Here is a 17,572-nt window from a genome sequence, read left to right on the forward strand (position 1 = left end):
GTTCAGGGGGACCCACAGCCAGTGGAGGGGGGTTTGGGGGAACCCACAACCAGTGTGGGGGGTTTGGGGGCACCCATAATCAGTGTGGGGGGGTTTGGGGGTTCGGGGGCACCCATAATCAGTGTGGGGGGGCTGGGGGCACCCACAATCAGTGTGGGGGGGTTTGGGGGTTCAGGGGCACCCACAACCAGTGTGGGGGGGTTTGGGGGTTCGGGGGCACCCACAGCCAGGGTGGGGGGGTTGGGGGTTCAGGGGCACCCACAGCCAGTGTGGGGGGGTTTGGGGGTTCGGGGGCACCCACAAGCAGGGTGGGGGGGTTTGGGGGTTCAGGGGCACCCACAACCAGTGTGGGGGGGTTTGGGGGTTCGGGGGCACCCACAACCAGTGTGGGGGGGTTTGGGGGTTCGGGGGCACCCACAACCAGTGGGGGGGGGGTTCGGGGGCACCAACAAGCAGGGTGGGGGGGTTTGGGGGTTCAGGGGCACCCACAACCAGTGTGGGGGGGTTTGGGGGTTCGGGGGCACCCACAGCCAGTGTGGGGGGGTTTGGGGGTTCGGGGGCACCCACACCCAGGGTGGGGGGGTTTGGGGGTTCAGGGGCACCCACAGCCAGTGTGGGGGGGTTTGGGGGTTCGGGGGCACCCACACCCAGGGTGGGGGGGTTTGGGGGTTCAGGGGCACCCACAGCCAGTGTGGGGGGGGGGTTTGGGGGTTCGGGGGCACCCACAACCAGTGGGGGGGGGTTTGGGGGATCAGGGGCACCCACAGCCAGTGGGGGGGGTTTGGGGGTTCAGGGGCACCCACAGCCAGTGTGGGGGGGTTTGGGGGTTCAGGGGCACCCACAACCAGTGTGGGGGGTTTGGGGGTTCAGGGGCACCCACACCCAGTGTGGGGGGGTTTGGGGGTTCGGGGGCACCCACAGCCAGTGTGGGGGGGTTTGGGGGTTCAGGGGCACCCACACCCAGTGTGGGGGGGTTTGGGGGTTCGGGGGCACCCACAACCAGTGGGGGGGGGTTTGGGGGATCAGGGGCACCCACAGCCAGTGGGGGGGGTTTGGGGGTTCAGGGGCACCCACAGCCAGTGTGGGGGGGTTTGGGGGTTCAGGGGCACCCATAATCAGTGTGGGGGGGTTTGGGGGCACCCATAATCAGTGTGGGGGGGTTTGGGGGTTCGGGGGCACCCACAACCAGTGTGGGGGGGTTTGGGGGTTCGGGGGCACCCACAACCAGTGTGGGGGGGTTTGGGGGTTCGGGGGCACCCACAGCCAGTGTGTGGGGGTTTGGGGGTTCGGGGGCACCCACAACCAGTGTGGGGGGGTTTGGGGGTTCGGGGGCACCCACAACCAGTGGGGGGGGGGTTCGGGGGCACCCACAAGCAGGGTGGGGGGGTTTGGGGGTTCAGGGGCACCCACAACCAGTGTGGGGGGGTTTGGGGGTTCGGGGGCACCCACAGCCAGGGTGGGGGGGTTTGGGGGTTCGGGGGCACCCACACCCAGGGTGGGGGGGTTTGGGGGTTCAGGGGCACCCACAGCCAGTGTGGGGGGGTTTGGGGGTTCGGGGGCACCCACACCCAGGGTGGGGGGGTTTGGGGGTTCAGGGGCACCCACAGCCAGTGTGGGGGGGTTTGGGGGTTCGGGGGCACCCACACCCAGGGTGGGGGGGTTTGGGGGTTCAGGGGCACCCACAGCCAGTGTGGGGGGGGGGTTTGGGGGTTCGGGGGCACCCACAACCAGTGGGGGGGGGTTTGGGGGTTCAGGGGCACCCACAGCCAGTGTGGGGGGGTTTGGGGGTTCAGGGGCACCCACAACCAGTGTGGGGGGTTTGGGGGTTCAGGGGCACCCACACCCAGGGTGGGGGGGTTTGGGGGTTCAGGGGCACCCACAGCCAGTGGGGGGGGTTTGGGGGTTCAGGGGCACCCACAGCCAGTGTGGGGGGGTTTGGGGGTTCAGGGGCACCCACAATCAGTGTGGGGGGGTTTGGGGGTTCGGGGGCACCCACAACCAGTGGGGGGGGTTTGGGGGTTCAGGGGCACCCACACCCGGGGGGGGGGGTTTGGGGGTTCAGGGGCACCCACAATCAGTGTGGGGGGGTTTGGGGGTTCGGGGGCACCCACAGCCAGTGTGGGGGGTTTTGGGGTTCAGGGGCACCCACACCCGGGGGGGGGTTTGGGGGTTCAGGGGCACCCACAGCCAGTGTGGGGGGGTTTGGGGGTTCAGGGGCACCCACACCCAGGGGGGGGGGTTTGGGGGTTCAGGGGCACCCACACCCAGGGGGGGGGGTTTGGGGGTTCAGGGGCACCCACACCCAGGGGGGGGGGTTTGGGGGTTCAGGGGCACCCACAGCCAGTGTGGGCGGGTTTGGGGGATCAGGGGCACCCACAGCCAGGGTGGGGGGGTTTGGGGGATCAGGGGCACCCACAACCAATATGGGGGGGTTTGGGGGTTCGGGGGCACCCACAACCAGTGTGGGGGGGTTTGGGGGTTCAGGGGCACCCACAGCCAGGGTGGGGGGGTTTGGGGGTTCGGGGGCACCCACAACCAGTGTGGGGGGGTTTGGGGGATCAGGGGCACCCACAACCAATATGGGGGGGTTTGGGGGTTCGGGGGCACCCACAGCCAGTGTGGGGGGGTTTGGGGGTTCGGGGGCACCCACAACCAGGGTGGGGGGGTTTGGGGGTTCGGGGGCACCCACAGCCAGGGTGGGGGGTTTGGGGGTTCGGGGGCACCCACAAGCAGGGTGGGGGGGTTTGGGGGTTCAGGGGCACCCACAACCAGGGTGGGGGGGTTTGGGGGTTCGGGGGCACCCACAACCAGTGTGGGGGGGTTTAGGGGTTCGGGGGCACCCACAGCCAGTGTGGGGGGGTTTGGGGGTTCAGGGGCACCCACAGCCAGTGTGGGGGGGTTTGGGGGTTCAGGGGCACCCACAGCCAGTGTGGGGGGGTTTGGGGGTTCAGGGGCACCCACAGCCAGGGTGGGGGGGTTTGGGGGTTCAGGGGCACCCACAGCCAGTGTGGGGGGGTTTGGGGGTTCAGGGGCACCCACAACCAGTGTGGGGGGGTTTGGGGGTTCGGGGGCACCCACAGCCAGGGTGGGGGGGTTTGGGGGTTCAGGGGCACCCACAGCCAGTGTGGGGGGGTTTGGGGGTTCAGGGGCACCCACAACCAGTGTGGGGGTGTTTGGGGTTTCAGGGCCACCCACAACCAGTGTGGGGGGGTTTGGGGGTTCAGGGGCACCCACAGCCAGGGTGGGGGGGTTTGGGGGTTCAGGGGCACCCACAGCCAGTGTGGGGGGGTTTGGGGGTTCAGGGGCACCCACAACCAGTGTGGGGGGGTTTGGGGGTTCGGGGGCACCCACAGCCAGGGTGGGGGGGTTTGGGGGTTCAGGGGCACCCACAGCCAGTGTGGGGGGGTTTGGGGGTTCAGGGGCACCCACAACCAGTGTGGGGGTGTTTGGGGTTTCAGGGCCACCCACAACCAGTGTGGGGGGGTTTGGGGGTTCAGGGGCACCCACAGCCAGGGTGGGGGGGTTTGGGGGTTCAGGGGCACCCACAGCCAGTGTGGGGGGGTTTGGGGGTTCAGGGGCACCCACAGCCAGTGTGGGGGGGTTTGGGGGTTCAGGGGCACCCACAACCAGTGTGGGGGTGTTTGGGGTTTCAGGGCCACCCACAACCAGTGTGGGGGGGTTTGGGGGTTCAGGGGCACCCACAGCCAGGGTGGGGGGGTTTGGGGGTTCAGGGCCACCCACAACCAGTGTGGGGGGGTTTGGGGGTTCAGGGGCACCCACAGCCAGGGTGGGGGGGTTTGGGGGTTCGGGGGCACCCACAATCAGTGTGGGGGGGTTTGGGGGTTCGGGGGCACCCACAACCAGTGGGGGGGGTTTGGGGGTTCAGGGGCACCCACACCCAGGGGGGGGGGGTTTGGGGGTTCAGGGGCACCCACAATCAGTGTGGGGGGGTTTGGGGGTTCGGGGGCACCCACAGCCAGTGTGGGGGGGTTTGGGGGTTCGGGGGCACCCACAACCAGTGTGGGGGGGTTTGGGGGTTCGGGGGCACCCACAACCAGGGTGGGGGGGTTTGGGGGTTCAGGGGCACCCACAACCAGTGTGGGGGGGTTTGGGGGTTCGGGGGCACCCACAGCCAGTGTGGGGGGGTTTGGGGGTTCAGGGGCACCCACAGCCAGTGTGGGGGGGTTTGGGGGTTCAGGGGCACCCACACCCAGGGTGGGGGGGTTTGGGGGTTCAGGGGCACCCAAAACCAATATGGGGGGGCTTGGGGGTTCAGGGGCACCCACACCCGGGGGGGGGGGTTTGGGGGTTCGGGGGCACCCACAGCCAGTGTGGGGGGGGTTTGGGGGTTCGGGGGCACCCACAACCAGGGTGGGGGGGTTTGGGGGTTCGGGGGCACCCACAACCAGTGTGGGGGGGTTTAGGGGTTTGGGGGCACCCACAGCCAGTGTGGGGGGGTTTGGGGGTTCGGGGGCACCCACAACCAGTGTGGGGGGGTTTGGGGGTTCGGGGGCACCCACAGCCAGTGTGGGGGGGGTTTGGGGGCACCCACAATCAGTGTGGGGGGGGTTGGGGGTTCGGGGGCACCCACAGCCAGTGTGGGGGGGTTTGGGGGTTCGGGGGCACCCACAGCCAGTGTGGGGGGGTTTGGGGGTTCGGGGGCACCCCCAATCCGACCTGGCCAGGCTATAGGAATGGGGTTCTCGCCCAGGCTCGGTCCCTTGTGCGGATCTATTGGGGATCATGGGTGGATTTCCCTCTCGTGCTTCCACATTTGCACGCGCATTCACACCTCCCATGTCCATTTGCACGCGCATTTATACCTCCTGTGCGCATTTGCACGCGTATTTATATGTCCTATGCCCATTTGCATGCACATTCACACCTCCCATGCCCATTTGCACGCGCATTCACATCTCCTATGCCCATTTGCACGCGCATTCACACCTCCCATGCCCATTTGCATGCGCATTTACACCTCCCATGCCCATTTGCACGCGTATTTATGCCTCATGTGCACATTTGCACACATATTTACACCTCCCATGCCCATTTGCACGCGCATTCACACCTCCTATGCCCATTTGCACGCGCATTTACGCCTCCCGCGCCCATTTGCACGCATATTTACACCTCCCATGTCCATTTGCACGCACATTTATGCCTCCTGTGCCCATTTGCACGCGCATTCACGCCTCCCATGCCCATTTGCACGCGTATTCACGCCTCCCATGCCCATTTGCACGCGCATTTACGCCTCCCATGCCCATTTGCACGCGCATTTACACCTCCCATGCCCATTTGCACGCGCATTTACGCCTCCCGTGCCCATTTGCACGCGCATTCATGCTTCCCGTGCCCATTTGCACGCACATTTACACCTCCCATGCCCATTTGCATGCGCATTCACACCTCCCATGCCCATTTGCACGCGTATTCACGCTTCCCTTGCACACTTGCATGCACATTTACACCTCCCATGTCCATTTGCACGCACATTCATGCTTCCCTTGCCCATTTGCACGCACATTTACACCTCCCATGCCCATTTGCACGCGCATTTACGCCTCCCGTGCCCATTTGCACGCACATTTACGCCTCCTGTGCCCATTTGCATGCGCATTCACGCCTCCCATGCCCATTTGCACGCGTATTCACGCTTCCCTTGCACACTTGCATGCGCATTTACACCTCCCATGTCCATTTGCACGCACATTTACACCTCCCATGCACATTTGCATGCGCATTTATGCCTCCCATGCACATTTGCACGCATATTTATGCCTCCTGTGCCCATTTGCACGCGCATTTACGCCTCCCATGTCCATTTGCACGCGTATTCACGCTTCCCTTGCACACACATTTACACCTCCCATGTCCATTTGCACGCGCATTTACACCTCCCATGCCCATTTGCACGCGCATTCACGCTTCCCTTGCACACTTTCACGCCCATTTACACCTCCCATGCCCATTTGCACGCGCACTCTCCATGGTTAACAAGCCCCATCTGCACTCCAGGAAAGTGGTGTTAACGGCGCTTAATTCTTAATAATCGTTAATTAATCCACCCAAATTGCACCAGGTGTTGTTGTGGCTATCTCAGCGGTGTTAATTAGTTAATTAACGGGGTGTTAATTAATTAAACGAGCCCCCGAGGGGGGATAACTCACCCCCGCTGGCGTATTCCATGACCAGGTAGAGCGTCTTCTCGGTCTCGATCACCTCAAACAGCTTCACTGCGAATGGGGGTGCAAGGAGCTGGGAATGGGGGGGACACGGGGTGGGGGGACCCCCCCCTAGGGTGGGGGGGACCCCAATGATCCCCCCCCTTGGGTGGGGATGGGGGGCGCGGGGGTCCCAGGGGATAAATGGGGGGTTTGGGTGCTCACCGATGTTGGGGTGGTTCAGGACCTTCATGATTCGAACCTCGCGGAAGAGCTGGGGGGAGATTTGGGGTGACAAGCATGGGGGAGGTGGCCCCAAAAGTGTCACCACCCCCCCCCATGGGGACACCCAAGGGATTTCCTCACCTTCTGCAGGCTGGAGGAGTTGAGCTGGGTCTTGTCGATGATCTTCACGGCGACCTGGGAGGGGACAACGGGCAGGGAATGTCCCCAAGTGTCCCCAAGTGGAGGGGAAACCCAGGGGAACCAGCGCACAGAGCTGTCCCCAAATTGCGGTGACACCAATAGGACCAGGAGGCCAGAACTGTCCCCAAAATGCGGTGACACCCATGGGACAAAGAGCCCAGAACTGTCCCCAAATTGCGGTGACACCCATGGGACAAAGAGCCCAGAGCTGTCCCCAAATGGCGGTGACACCAAGAGAACCAGGAGGCCAGAACTCTCCCCAAATTGCGGTGACACCAAGGGGACAAAGAGCCCAGAACTGTCCCCAAACTGTGGTGACACCCATGGGACAAAGAGCCCAGAGCTGTCCCCAAATTGCGGTGACACCAAGGGGACAAAGAGCCCAGAGCTGTCCCCAAATGGCGGTGACACCAATAGAACCAAGAGCCCAGAACTGTCCCAAATTGTGGTGACACCAAGGGGACAAAGAGCCCAGAGCTGTCCCAAATTGCGGTGACACCAATGGGACAAAGAGCCCAGAGCTGTCCCCAAATTGTGGTGACACCAACAGGACACAGAGCACAGAACTGTCCCCAAATTGCGGTGACACCCATGGGACAAAGAGCCCAGAGCTGTCCCCAAACTGCGGTGACATCCACGGGACAAAGAGCCCAGAACTGTCCCCAAATTGCGGTGACACCAATAGAACCAAGAGCCCAGAACTGTCCCCAAAATGCGGTGACACCAATGGGACACAGAGCACAGAGCTGTCCCCAAACTGCGGTGACACCCATGGGACAAAGAGCCCAGAGCTGTCCCCAAATTGCGCTGACACCAATGGAACCAAGAGCCCAGAACTGTCCCCAAATTGCGGTGACACCCATGGGACAAAGAGCCCAGAGCTGTCCCCAAACTGCGGTGACATCCACGGGACAAAGAGCCCAGAACTGTCCCCAAATTGCGGTGACACCAATAGAACCAAGAGCCCAGAACTGTCCCCAAAATGCGGTGACACCAATGGGACACAGAGCACAGAGCTGTCCCCAAACTGCGGTGACACCCATGGGACAAAGAGCCCAGAGCTGTCCCCAAATTGCGCTGACACCAATGGAACCAAGAGCCCAGAACTGTCCCCAAATTGCGGTGACACCAATAGAACCAAGAGCCCAGAACTGTCCCCAAAATGCGGTGACACCAATGGGACACAGAGCACAGAGCTGTCCCCAAATTGCGGTGACACCCATGGGACAAAGAGCCCAGAGCTGTCCCCAAACTGCGGTGACACCCATGGGACAAAGAGCCCAGAACTGTCCCCAAATTGCGGTGACACCCATGGGACAAAGAGCCCAGAGCTGTCCCCAAATTGCGGTGACACCCATGGGACAAAGAGCCCAGAGCTGTCCCCAAACTGCGGTGACACCCATGGGACAAAGAGCCCAGAACTGTCCCCAAATTGCGGTGACACCCATGGGACAAAGAGCACAGAGCTGTCCCCAAATTGTGGTGACACCCATGGGACACAGAGCCCAGAGCTGTCCCCAAATTGTGGTGACACCCATGGGACAAAGAGCCCAGAGCTGTCCCCAAATTGCGGTGACACCAAGGGGACAAAGAGCCCAGAGCTGTCCCCAAATTGCGGTGACACCAATAGAACCAAGAGCCCAGAACTGTCCCCAAATTGCGGTGACACCAAGGGGACAAAGAGCCCAGAGCTGTCCCCAAATTGCGCTGACACCAATGGAACCAAGAGCCCAGAACTGTCCCCAAATTGCGGTGACACCAATAGAACCAAGAGCCCAGAACTGTCCCCAAATTGCGGTGACACCAAGGGGACAAAGAGCCCAGAACTGTCCCCAAATTGCAGTGACACCAAGGGGACAAAGAGCCCAGAACTGTCCCCAGGTTGCGGTGACACCAAGGGGACAAAGAGCCCAGAGCTGTCCCCAAATTGTGGTGACACCCATGGGACAAAGAGCACAGAGCTGTCCCCAAATTGCGGTGACACCAAGGGGACAAAGAGCCCAGAACTGTCCCCAAATTGCGGTGACACCAAGGGGACAAAGAGCCCAGAACTGTCCCCAAATTGCGGTGACACCAATGGGACACAGAGCACAGAGCTGTCCCCAAATTGCGGTGACATCCACGGGACAAAGAGCCCAGAGCTGTCCCCAAATGGCGGTGACACCAAGGGGACAAAGAGCCCAGAGCTGTCCCCAAATTGCGGTGACACCAAGGGGACAAAGAGCCCAGAGCTGTCCCCAAATTGCGGTGACACCAAGGGGACAAAGAGCCCAGAGCTGTCCCCAAATTGCGGTGACACCAAGGGGACAAAGAGCACAGAACTGTCCCCAAACTGCGGTGACACCAAGGGGACAAAGAGCCCAGAACTGTCCCCAAATGGCGGTGACACCAAGGGGACAAAGAGCCCAGAACTGTCCCCAAATGGCGGTGACACCAAGAGAACCAGGAGCCCAGAACTGTCCCCAAACTGCGGTGACACCCATGGGACACAGAGCACAGAGCTGTCCCCAAATTGCGGTGACACCCATGGGACAAAGAGCCCAGAGCTGTCCCCAAATTGCGCTGACACCAATAGAACCAAGAGCCCAGAACTGTCCCCAAATTGCGGTGACACCAAGGGGACAAAGAGCCCAGAACTGTCCCCAAATTGTGGTGACACCAATGGGACACAGAGCCCAGAGCTGTCCCCAAATTGCGGTGACACCAATGGGACACAGAGCCCAGAGCTGTCCCCAAATTGCGGTGACACCAATAGAACCAAGAGCCCAGAGCTGTCCCCAAATTGCGGTGACACCAATAGAACCAAGAGCCCAGAACTGTCCCCAAACTGCGGTGACACCCATGGGACAAAGAGCCCAGAGCTGTCCCCAAATTGCGGTGACACCAAGGGGACAAAGAGCCCAGAGCTGTCCCCAAATTGCGGTGACACCAATAGAACCAAGAGCCCAGAGCTGTCCCCAAACTGCGGTGACACCAAGGGGACAAAGAGCTCAGAGCTGTCCCCAAATTGCGGTGACACCCATGGGACAAAGAGCCCAGAGCTGTCCCCAAATTGTGGTGACACCCATGGGACAAAGAACCCAGAGCTGTCCCCAAATTGTGGTGACACCCATGGGACAAAGAACCCAGAGCTGTCCCCAAATGGCGGTGACACCAAGAGAACCAGGAGGCCAAAACTGTCCCCAAATTGCGGTGACACCAAGGGGACAAAGAGCCCAGAGCTGTCCCCAAATTGCGGTGACATCCACGGGACAAAGAGCCCAGAACTGTCCCCAAATGGCGGTGACACCCATGGGACAAAGAGCCCAGAGCTGTCCCCAAATTGTGGTGACACCCATGGGACAAAGAACCCAGAGCTGTCCCCAAATGGCGGTGACACCAAGAGAACCAGGAGGCCAAAACTGTCCCCAAATTGCGGTGACACCAAGGGGACAAAGAGCCCAGAGCTGTCCCCAAATTGCGGTGACACCAACAGAACCAAGAGCCCAGAACTGTCCCCAAATTGTGGTGACACCAATAGGACCAGGAGCCCAGAACTGTCCCAAATTGCGGTGACACCAATGGGACAAAGAGCCCAGAGCTGTCCCCAAATTGTGGTGACACCAACAGGACACAGAGCACAGAACTGTCCCCAAATTGCGGTGACACCAATGGCACAAGGAGCCCAGAACTGTCCCCAAATGGCGGTGACACCCATGGGACAAAGAGCCCAGCGCTGTCCCCAGGTTGCGGTGCCACCCATGGGACAAAGAGCCCCGCGCTGTCCCCAAGCCGTGGTGCCACCCACAGGACCAGGATCCCCTGAGCTGTCCCCAGGTTGTGGTGACACCCACAGGACCAGGAGCCCAGAGCTGTCCCCAGGTTGTGGTGACACCAAGCGCACCAGGAACCCAGCGCTGTCCCCAGGTTGTGGTGACACCAAGAGCACCAGGAACCCAGAGCTGTCCCCAGGTTGTGGTGACACCAAGAGCACCAGGAACCCAGAGCTGTCCCCAGGTTGCGGTGACACCCACGGGACAAAGAGCCCAGCGCTGTCCCCAGGTTCCGGTGCCACCGACAGGACCAGGATCCCCCGAGCTGTCCCCAGGTTGTGGTGACACCCATGGGACAAAGAGCCCAGCGCTGTCCCCAGGTTTTGGTGACACCAAGAGCACCAGGAACCCAGGGCTGTCCCCAGGTTGCGGTGACACCCACAGGACCAGGAACCCAGAACCATCCCCAGGTTGTGGTGACACCAAGCGCACCAGGACCCCCCTGCTGTCCCCAGGTTGTGGTGACACCCATGGGACAAAAAGCCCAGAACCATCCCCAGGTTGTGGTGACACCAAGAGCACCAGGAACCCAGAGCTGTCCCCAGGTTGTGGTGACACCCATGGGACAAAGAGCCCAGCGCTGTCCCCAGGTTGTGGTGACACCCATGGGACAAAGAGCCCAGCGCTGTCCCCAGGTTGTGGTGACACCCATGGGACAAAGAGCCCAGCGCTGTCCCCAGGTTGCGGTGACACCCATGGGACAAAAAGCCCAGAACTGTCCCCAGGTTGTGGTGACACCAAGAGCACCAGGAACCCAGAGCTGTCCCCAGGTTGTGGTGACACCCATGGGACAAAGAGCCCAGAGCTGTCCCCAGGTTGTGGTGACACCCATGGGACAAAGAGCCCAGCACTGTCCCCAGGTTGCGGTGACACCAACAGACCCAGGAGCCCAGCGCTGTCCCCAGGTTGTGGTGACACCAAGCGCACCAGGAACCCAGCGCTGTCCCCATGTTGTGGTGACACCAAGAGCACCAGGAACCCAGCGCTGTCCCCAGGTTGCGGTGACACCCATGGGACAAAGAGCCCAGCGCTGTCCCCAGGTTGTGGTGCCACCGACAGGACCAGGATCCCCCGAGCTGTCCCCAGGTTGTGGTGACACCCATGGGACAAATAGCCCAGCGCTGTCACCAGGTTGTGGTGACACCAAGCGCACCAGGAACCCAGCGCTGTCCCCAGGTTGTGGTGACACCCATGGGACAAAAAGCCCAGAACTGTCCCCAGGTTGCGGTGACACCCATGGGACAAAAAGCCCAGAACTGTCCCCAGGTTGTGGTGACACCAAGAGCACCAGGAACCCAGCGCTGTCCCCAGGTTGCGGTGACACCAAGCGCACCAGGAACCCAGCGCTGTCCCCAGGTTGCGGTGACACCCACGGGACAAAGAACCCAGCACTGTCCCCATGTTGTGGTGACACCAAGCGCCCCAGGAACCCAGCGCTGTCCCCAGGTTGCGGTGACACCCACAGGACCAGGACCCCCCTGCTGTCCCCAGTTTGCGGTGCCACCCACAGGACCAGGACCCCCCTGCTGTCCCCGAGCCGCGGTGCCCTCACCTCCTTTCCGGTCAGGACGTGCCGGGCCAGCTTGACCTTGGCGAAGTTGCCCTTGCCGATGGTTTTGAGCAGGCGGTAGTTGCCGATGTGCGGCTGCTCCTCGGCCGCCGCGCCGGCGTTGCGGCCCCGCAGCATGGCGGCCTTCCCGCCGCTCTTCCCTTCGGCCTGCGGGGACACAACGGGGACAACGGCGTCACCGGGTGGCGTCACCTGGGTTGCGGTGTTGGGATGGGGGGGGGGGGGTCCCGCGGTTGTTGGGAGCAAAGTCCGGGCGCCGGAGCTGGCGCCGCGCCCCGGGAGCCGCCCCCGATACCTGACGCAAGCTCCGGTGGTTTCGGGTTGGGTCGGGGTGGGGACGCCGGTGACAGCGCCTGGGTGTTTGGGGACAGCGCCCTCGCACAACCGGGGTGGTTTCAGCCCAAAATGGTTGGGGTGGTGGGCACCCCCCCCCCGTCCCCGTCTATGGGGCCACACTTAGGGTGTTTCCTTATGGGGAGCGAAACGCCACCCCCCCACCGCGTGGTGCTGTCACCGCTCCGGTGACACCGGAGATAACGGCGCACGTGGGACCCCCCCCACCCCCACATTGGAGGAAACCACCAACGGAAGCCGCGCGGGGTGGGGGGGGGGACGTTCGCACTGTGGCGCAACCTGGGGGGGGGAAGGCGGCGTTTTGGGGGTGGGGGGGGTTGGATTCTCAACCGAAACGTGGAGGAGAAGCAGGGGTTGGTGCCAAAAAGCTGCCGTGGCAACGGGGGGGGAGCTGCGGGCGCCATCTGTTTTGGGAACCGCGCCGGCGTTTTGGGGGGTGCGTGGTGGTGGTGGTGGCACCGGATCCCTTCCCCCCCCCGCCCCAAAACAACCTGCGGCGAGAGCGGTGCCACGCGGTGCTCGTTAAGCGGGTCTTAGTTAATTAAACCGGGCTCAAGCGCCCTGGGTTGCTGCCCAAACGCGTGGTGCCTCGGTTTGGCGGTGGTGGTGGTGCCGGGAGCGCCAAACCGGCTGGACCGGTTGTGCCGGGGTTGGGCGTGAAAACGGGGGGGAAAAGGGGAAAAGCGGCAGTAAGGGGGCCGGCGGCGGGCGGAGCCAAAGGGGGGGGCGGCGGGGGTGGCATCGCGGTGATGATGTCGCCGTGGTGATGTCACCACGGCGATGTCACCGTGGTGATGATGTCACCGCGGCGATGTCACCGCAGCGATGGCATCATGGTGATGATGTCACCACGGCAATGCGGCGATGTCACCATGGCGATGATGTCACCGCGGCAATGTCACCGTGGTGATGATGTCACCGCGGCGATGTCACCATGGCGATGTCGCTGTGGTGATGATGTCACCGCGGCGATGGCATCATGGTGATGATGTCACCACGGCGATGTCGTCACCATGGCAATGTCACCACGGCGATGTCGCTGTGGTGATGATGTCACCGCGGCGATGGCACCGTGGTGATGGCATCATGGTGATGATGTCACCACGGCGATGTCGTCACCGCGGCAATGTCACCATGGCGATGTCGCTGTGGTGATGATGTCACCACGGCGATGGCACCGTGGTGATGGCATCACGGTGATGATGTCACCACGGCAATGTTGTCACCACGGCGATGTCACCGTGGCGATGTCGCTGTGGTGATGATGTCACCGTGGCGATGTCACCACAGCAATGGCATCATGGTGATGATGTCACCACGACAATGATGTCACCGTGGCGATGTCACCACGGCAATGTCGTCAACACAGCAATGTCACCGTGGTGGTGATGTCACCATGGCGGTGATGTCACCATGGCGGTGATGTCACCATGGCGGTGATGTCACTGTGGCGATGGCACCGCGGTGATGATGTCACCACAGCAATGATGTCACCGTGGCGATGTCACCGTGGTGATGGCATCATGGTGATGATGTCACCACGGCAATGTCACCATGGCAATGTCATCACCACGGCGACGTCACCGTGGTGATGATGTCACCGTGGTGACGATGTCACTGTGGCAATGGCACCGCGGTGACGATGTCACCACAGCAACGATGTCACCAGGGCGATGGCACCGCGGTGATGATGTCACCACGGCGATGTCACCGCAGTGATGACGTCACCAGGGCGACGTCACTGTGGCGGTGATGTCACCGTGGCGATGGCGTCACTGTAGTGATGTAACCATGGTGATGTCACCGTGGCGATGGCGTCACCGTGGTGATGTAACCGCGGTGATGATGTTACCATGGTGACGTCACCGTGGTGATGTCACCACGGCGATGATGTCACCACGGTGATGTCAGCGCCAAGAGGCGGCACCGGAAGCTGTGGTTGTTCCCCCACCGCTTTGCGATGGTGAAGCAGCTTCGGCGCTGAAATGTCAGCCAAATCGGGTTATTTTTGATGTTTTATATATATATATGTATATACATCTATACACATATGTGATGGAGAGGCTGGCGGGGGGAAGAGAGGGAGGACACCCCAATTTTGGGGCTGGTTTGGGGGGACACAAAGAACTCCCCGGCAGCAAAAGAAGGGGAAATCACCCAAAAGGGCCAGGGGTGGCTGACGGTGTTGGGGACACCGAGATGAAGCCACTTGGGGGTGTGTGTCCCCCACACCTCCAATCCTGTTGGGGTCCCCCCCCAGCACTTGGGGTCCCCCGCATTGCTTGGGGTCCCCCCCATCATTCAGGGTCCCTCCTCATCACTTGGGGTTTCCCCCATCACTTGGGGTCCCCCACCCAATCATTTGGGGTCCCCCTCTATCATTCAGAGTCCCCCCCCATCATTCAGGACCCCCCCAGCACTTGGGGTCCCCCCCATTGCTTGGGGTCCCTCTCTAGCATTCGGGGTCCCCCCCATCATTCAGGGTCCCTCCCCATCATTCAGGGTCCCTCCTCATCACTTGGGGTCCCCCACCCAATCACTTGGGGTCCCCCTCTATCATTCAGAGTCCCCCCCCTTCATTCAGGACCCCCCCATCACTTGGGGTTTCCCTCATCATTCAGGGTCCCCCCATCACTTGGGGTTCCCCCCATCATCACTTGGGGTTTCCCCCATCACTTGGGGTTTCCCCCCCTTAATCATTTACTTAGGGTCCCCCCCAATCATTTGGGGTCCCCCCATCACTTGGGGGTCCCTCCCCATCACTGGTGGGTTCCCCCCATCATTCAAGATCCCCCCCATCACTTGGGGTCGCCCCCTATCATTCAGGGTCCCCCCATCAGTTGAGGTCCCTCTCTATAATTTGGGGGTCCCCCCCATCACTTGGGGTTTCCCCCATCACTTGGGGTCCCTGTCTATCATTTGGGGTCCCCCCCCATCACTTGGGGTTTCCCCCTTCATTTGGGACCCCCCAATCATCACTTGGGGTTTCCCCATCATCCAGGGTTCCCCCTTCATAATTTACTTGGGGTCCCCCCATAATCATTCAAGGCCCCCCCCATCACTTGGGGGTCCCTCCCCATCACTGGGGGGTTCCCCCCATCATTTGGGATCCCCCCCATCACTTGGGGTCCCTCCACATCATTCAGGGTCTTCCCCATCATTCAGGGTCCCCCCCAAAATCATTCAGGGTCCCCCATCATCACTTGGGGTTTCCCCCATCACTTGGGGTCCCCCCCTATCATTCGGGGTTCCCCATCACTTGGGGTCCCCCCCCATCATTCGGGGTCCCTCATCACTTGAGGTCACTCCATATCATTTGGGGTCCCCCCAATCATTTACTTGGGGTCCCCCATCATTCAGGGTCCCCCCCATCACATGGGGTGCCCCCAATCATTTACTTGGGGTCCCCCATCATTCAGGGTCCCCCCATCACATGGGGTCCCCCCAATCATTTACTTGGGGTCCCCCATCATTCAGGGTCCCCCCATCACATGGGGTCCCCCCAATCATTTACTTGGGGTCCCCCATCATTCAGGGTCCCCTCAATCATTTACTTGGGGTCCCCCATCATTCAGGGTCCCCCCCAATCATTTACTTGGGGTCCCCCATCATTCAGGGTCCCCCCATCACATGGGGTGCCCCCAATCATTTACTTGGGGTCCCCCATCATTCAGGGTCCCCCCATCACATGGGGTCCCCCCCAATCATTTACTTGGGGTCCCCCATCATTCAGGGTCCCCCCAATCATTTACTTGGGGTCCCCCATCATTCAGGGTCCCCCCATCACATGGGGTGCCCCCAATCATTTACTTGGGGTCCCCCATCATTCAGGGTCCCCCCATCACATGGGGTCCCCCCAATCATTTACTTGGGGTCCCCCATCATTCAGGGTCCCCCCCCATCACATGGGGTCCCCCCAATCATTTACTTGGGGTCCCCCATCATTCAGGGTCCCCCCCATCACATGGGGTCCCCCCAATCATTTACTTGGGGTCCCCCATCATTCAGGGTCCCCCCATCACATGGGGTCCCCCCATCATTCAGGGTCCCCCCCATCATTCAGGGTCCCCCCCAATAATTTACTTGGGGTCCCCCATCATTCAGGGTCCCCCCATCACATGGGGTCCCCCCAATCATTTACTTGGGGTCCCCATCACATGGGGTCCCCCCCAATCATTTACTTGGGGTCCCCCATCACATGGGGTCCCCCCCATCACATGGGGTCCCCCCCAATCATTTACTTGGGGTCCCCCATCATTCAGGGTCCCCCCCCATCATCACTTGGCATTTCCCCCATGACTTGGGGTCCCCCAATCAGTGGGGGTCCCCCCCTATCATTTACTTGGGTTCCCCCCCAATCATTCGGGGTCTTCCCATGACTTGGGGTCCCTCCCCATCATTCAGGGTCCCCCCCATCCCAGAAGGTGGGGATCCCCCCCAATACCCTCCAAACGGGGGGTGTCACAGCACTGGGGAAACCAAGGGGACCCCACGAATCCCCCCTAAACCCCACACCCCAACATGGGGGACCCCAAAACACACACAGGGGGAAAACAGGGTCCCCCAGACCCCCCTTTCCCCTCACATAAAGGGACCCAGGGTCCCCCATTTCCCCTCTTTTCCCGCCCAAAGGACCCCCCCAGACCCCCCTTTCCCCTCACAAAAGGGACCCAGGGTCCCCCAGGCCCCCCTTTCCCCTCATAAGAGGGACCCAGGGCCCCCCAGACCCCTCTTTTCCCACCCAAAAGACCCCCCAGACCCCCCCTTTCCCCTCACAAGAGGGACCCAGGGTCCCCCAGGCCCCTCTTTCCCCTCACAAGAGGGACCCAAGGTCCCCCAGACCCCCCTTTTCCCACCCAAAGGACCCCCCAGACCCCCCTTTCCTCCCACATAGAGGGACCCAAGGTCCCCCAGACCCCCCTTTCCCCTCACAAGAGGTTCCCAGGGTCCCCCATTTCCCCTCTTTTCCCGCCCAAAGGACCCCCCAGACCCCCCTTTTCCCTCACAAGAGGGACCCAGGGTCCCCCAGCCCCCCCTTTCCCCTCACAAAAGGCCCCCCAACCCCCCATTTTCCCTCCCAAACCGCCCCGGGACTCCCCCCACCCCCCTTCCAGGAGCGGCCTTTACCTGCTCCGCGTCTCTCTCGTTGACGGTGGGCAAAGGGCTGCGGGCGCTGCTCGACATGGCGCCCCCCCCCCCGCCGCCGACTATCGCGATAGGGGGAAGCGCTCTGCGGGGAGGGG

General features: G+C 62.0%; 1 protein-coding gene across 2 annotated transcripts in view; it reads right to left on the reverse strand.

Moving 5' to 3' along the window:
- MARK2 (microtubule affinity regulating kinase 2) overlaps positions 1-17,567 on the reverse strand; it is a 45,066-nt gene extending 27,499 nt beyond the window's left edge. For both annotated transcript variants that reach the window (XM_071801562.1, XM_071801561.1), the window contains exons 1-5: positions 17,457-17,567; positions 11,958-12,122; positions 6,534-6,587; positions 6,393-6,441; positions 6,174-6,239 (exon numbers count right to left, since the gene is read on the reverse strand). In XM_071801562.1, the coding sequence (XP_071657663.1) occupies positions 6,174-6,239; positions 6,393-6,441; positions 6,534-6,587; positions 11,958-12,122; positions 17,457-17,513 (391 nt within the window). In that variant the 5' untranslated portion in view covers positions 17,514-17,567. The remainder of the gene's footprint in view (positions 1-6,173; positions 6,240-6,392; positions 6,442-6,533; positions 6,588-11,957; positions 12,123-17,456) is intronic.
- Positions 17,568-17,572: the final 5 nt, after the last annotated feature.

The sequence above is a fragment of the Patagioenas fasciata genome, chromosome 39 (assembly GCF_037038585.1).
Source record: "Patagioenas fasciata isolate bPatFas1 chromosome 39, bPatFas1.hap1, whole genome shotgun sequence".
NCBI lineage: Eukaryota > Metazoa > Chordata > Aves > Columbiformes > Columbidae > Patagioenas > Patagioenas fasciata.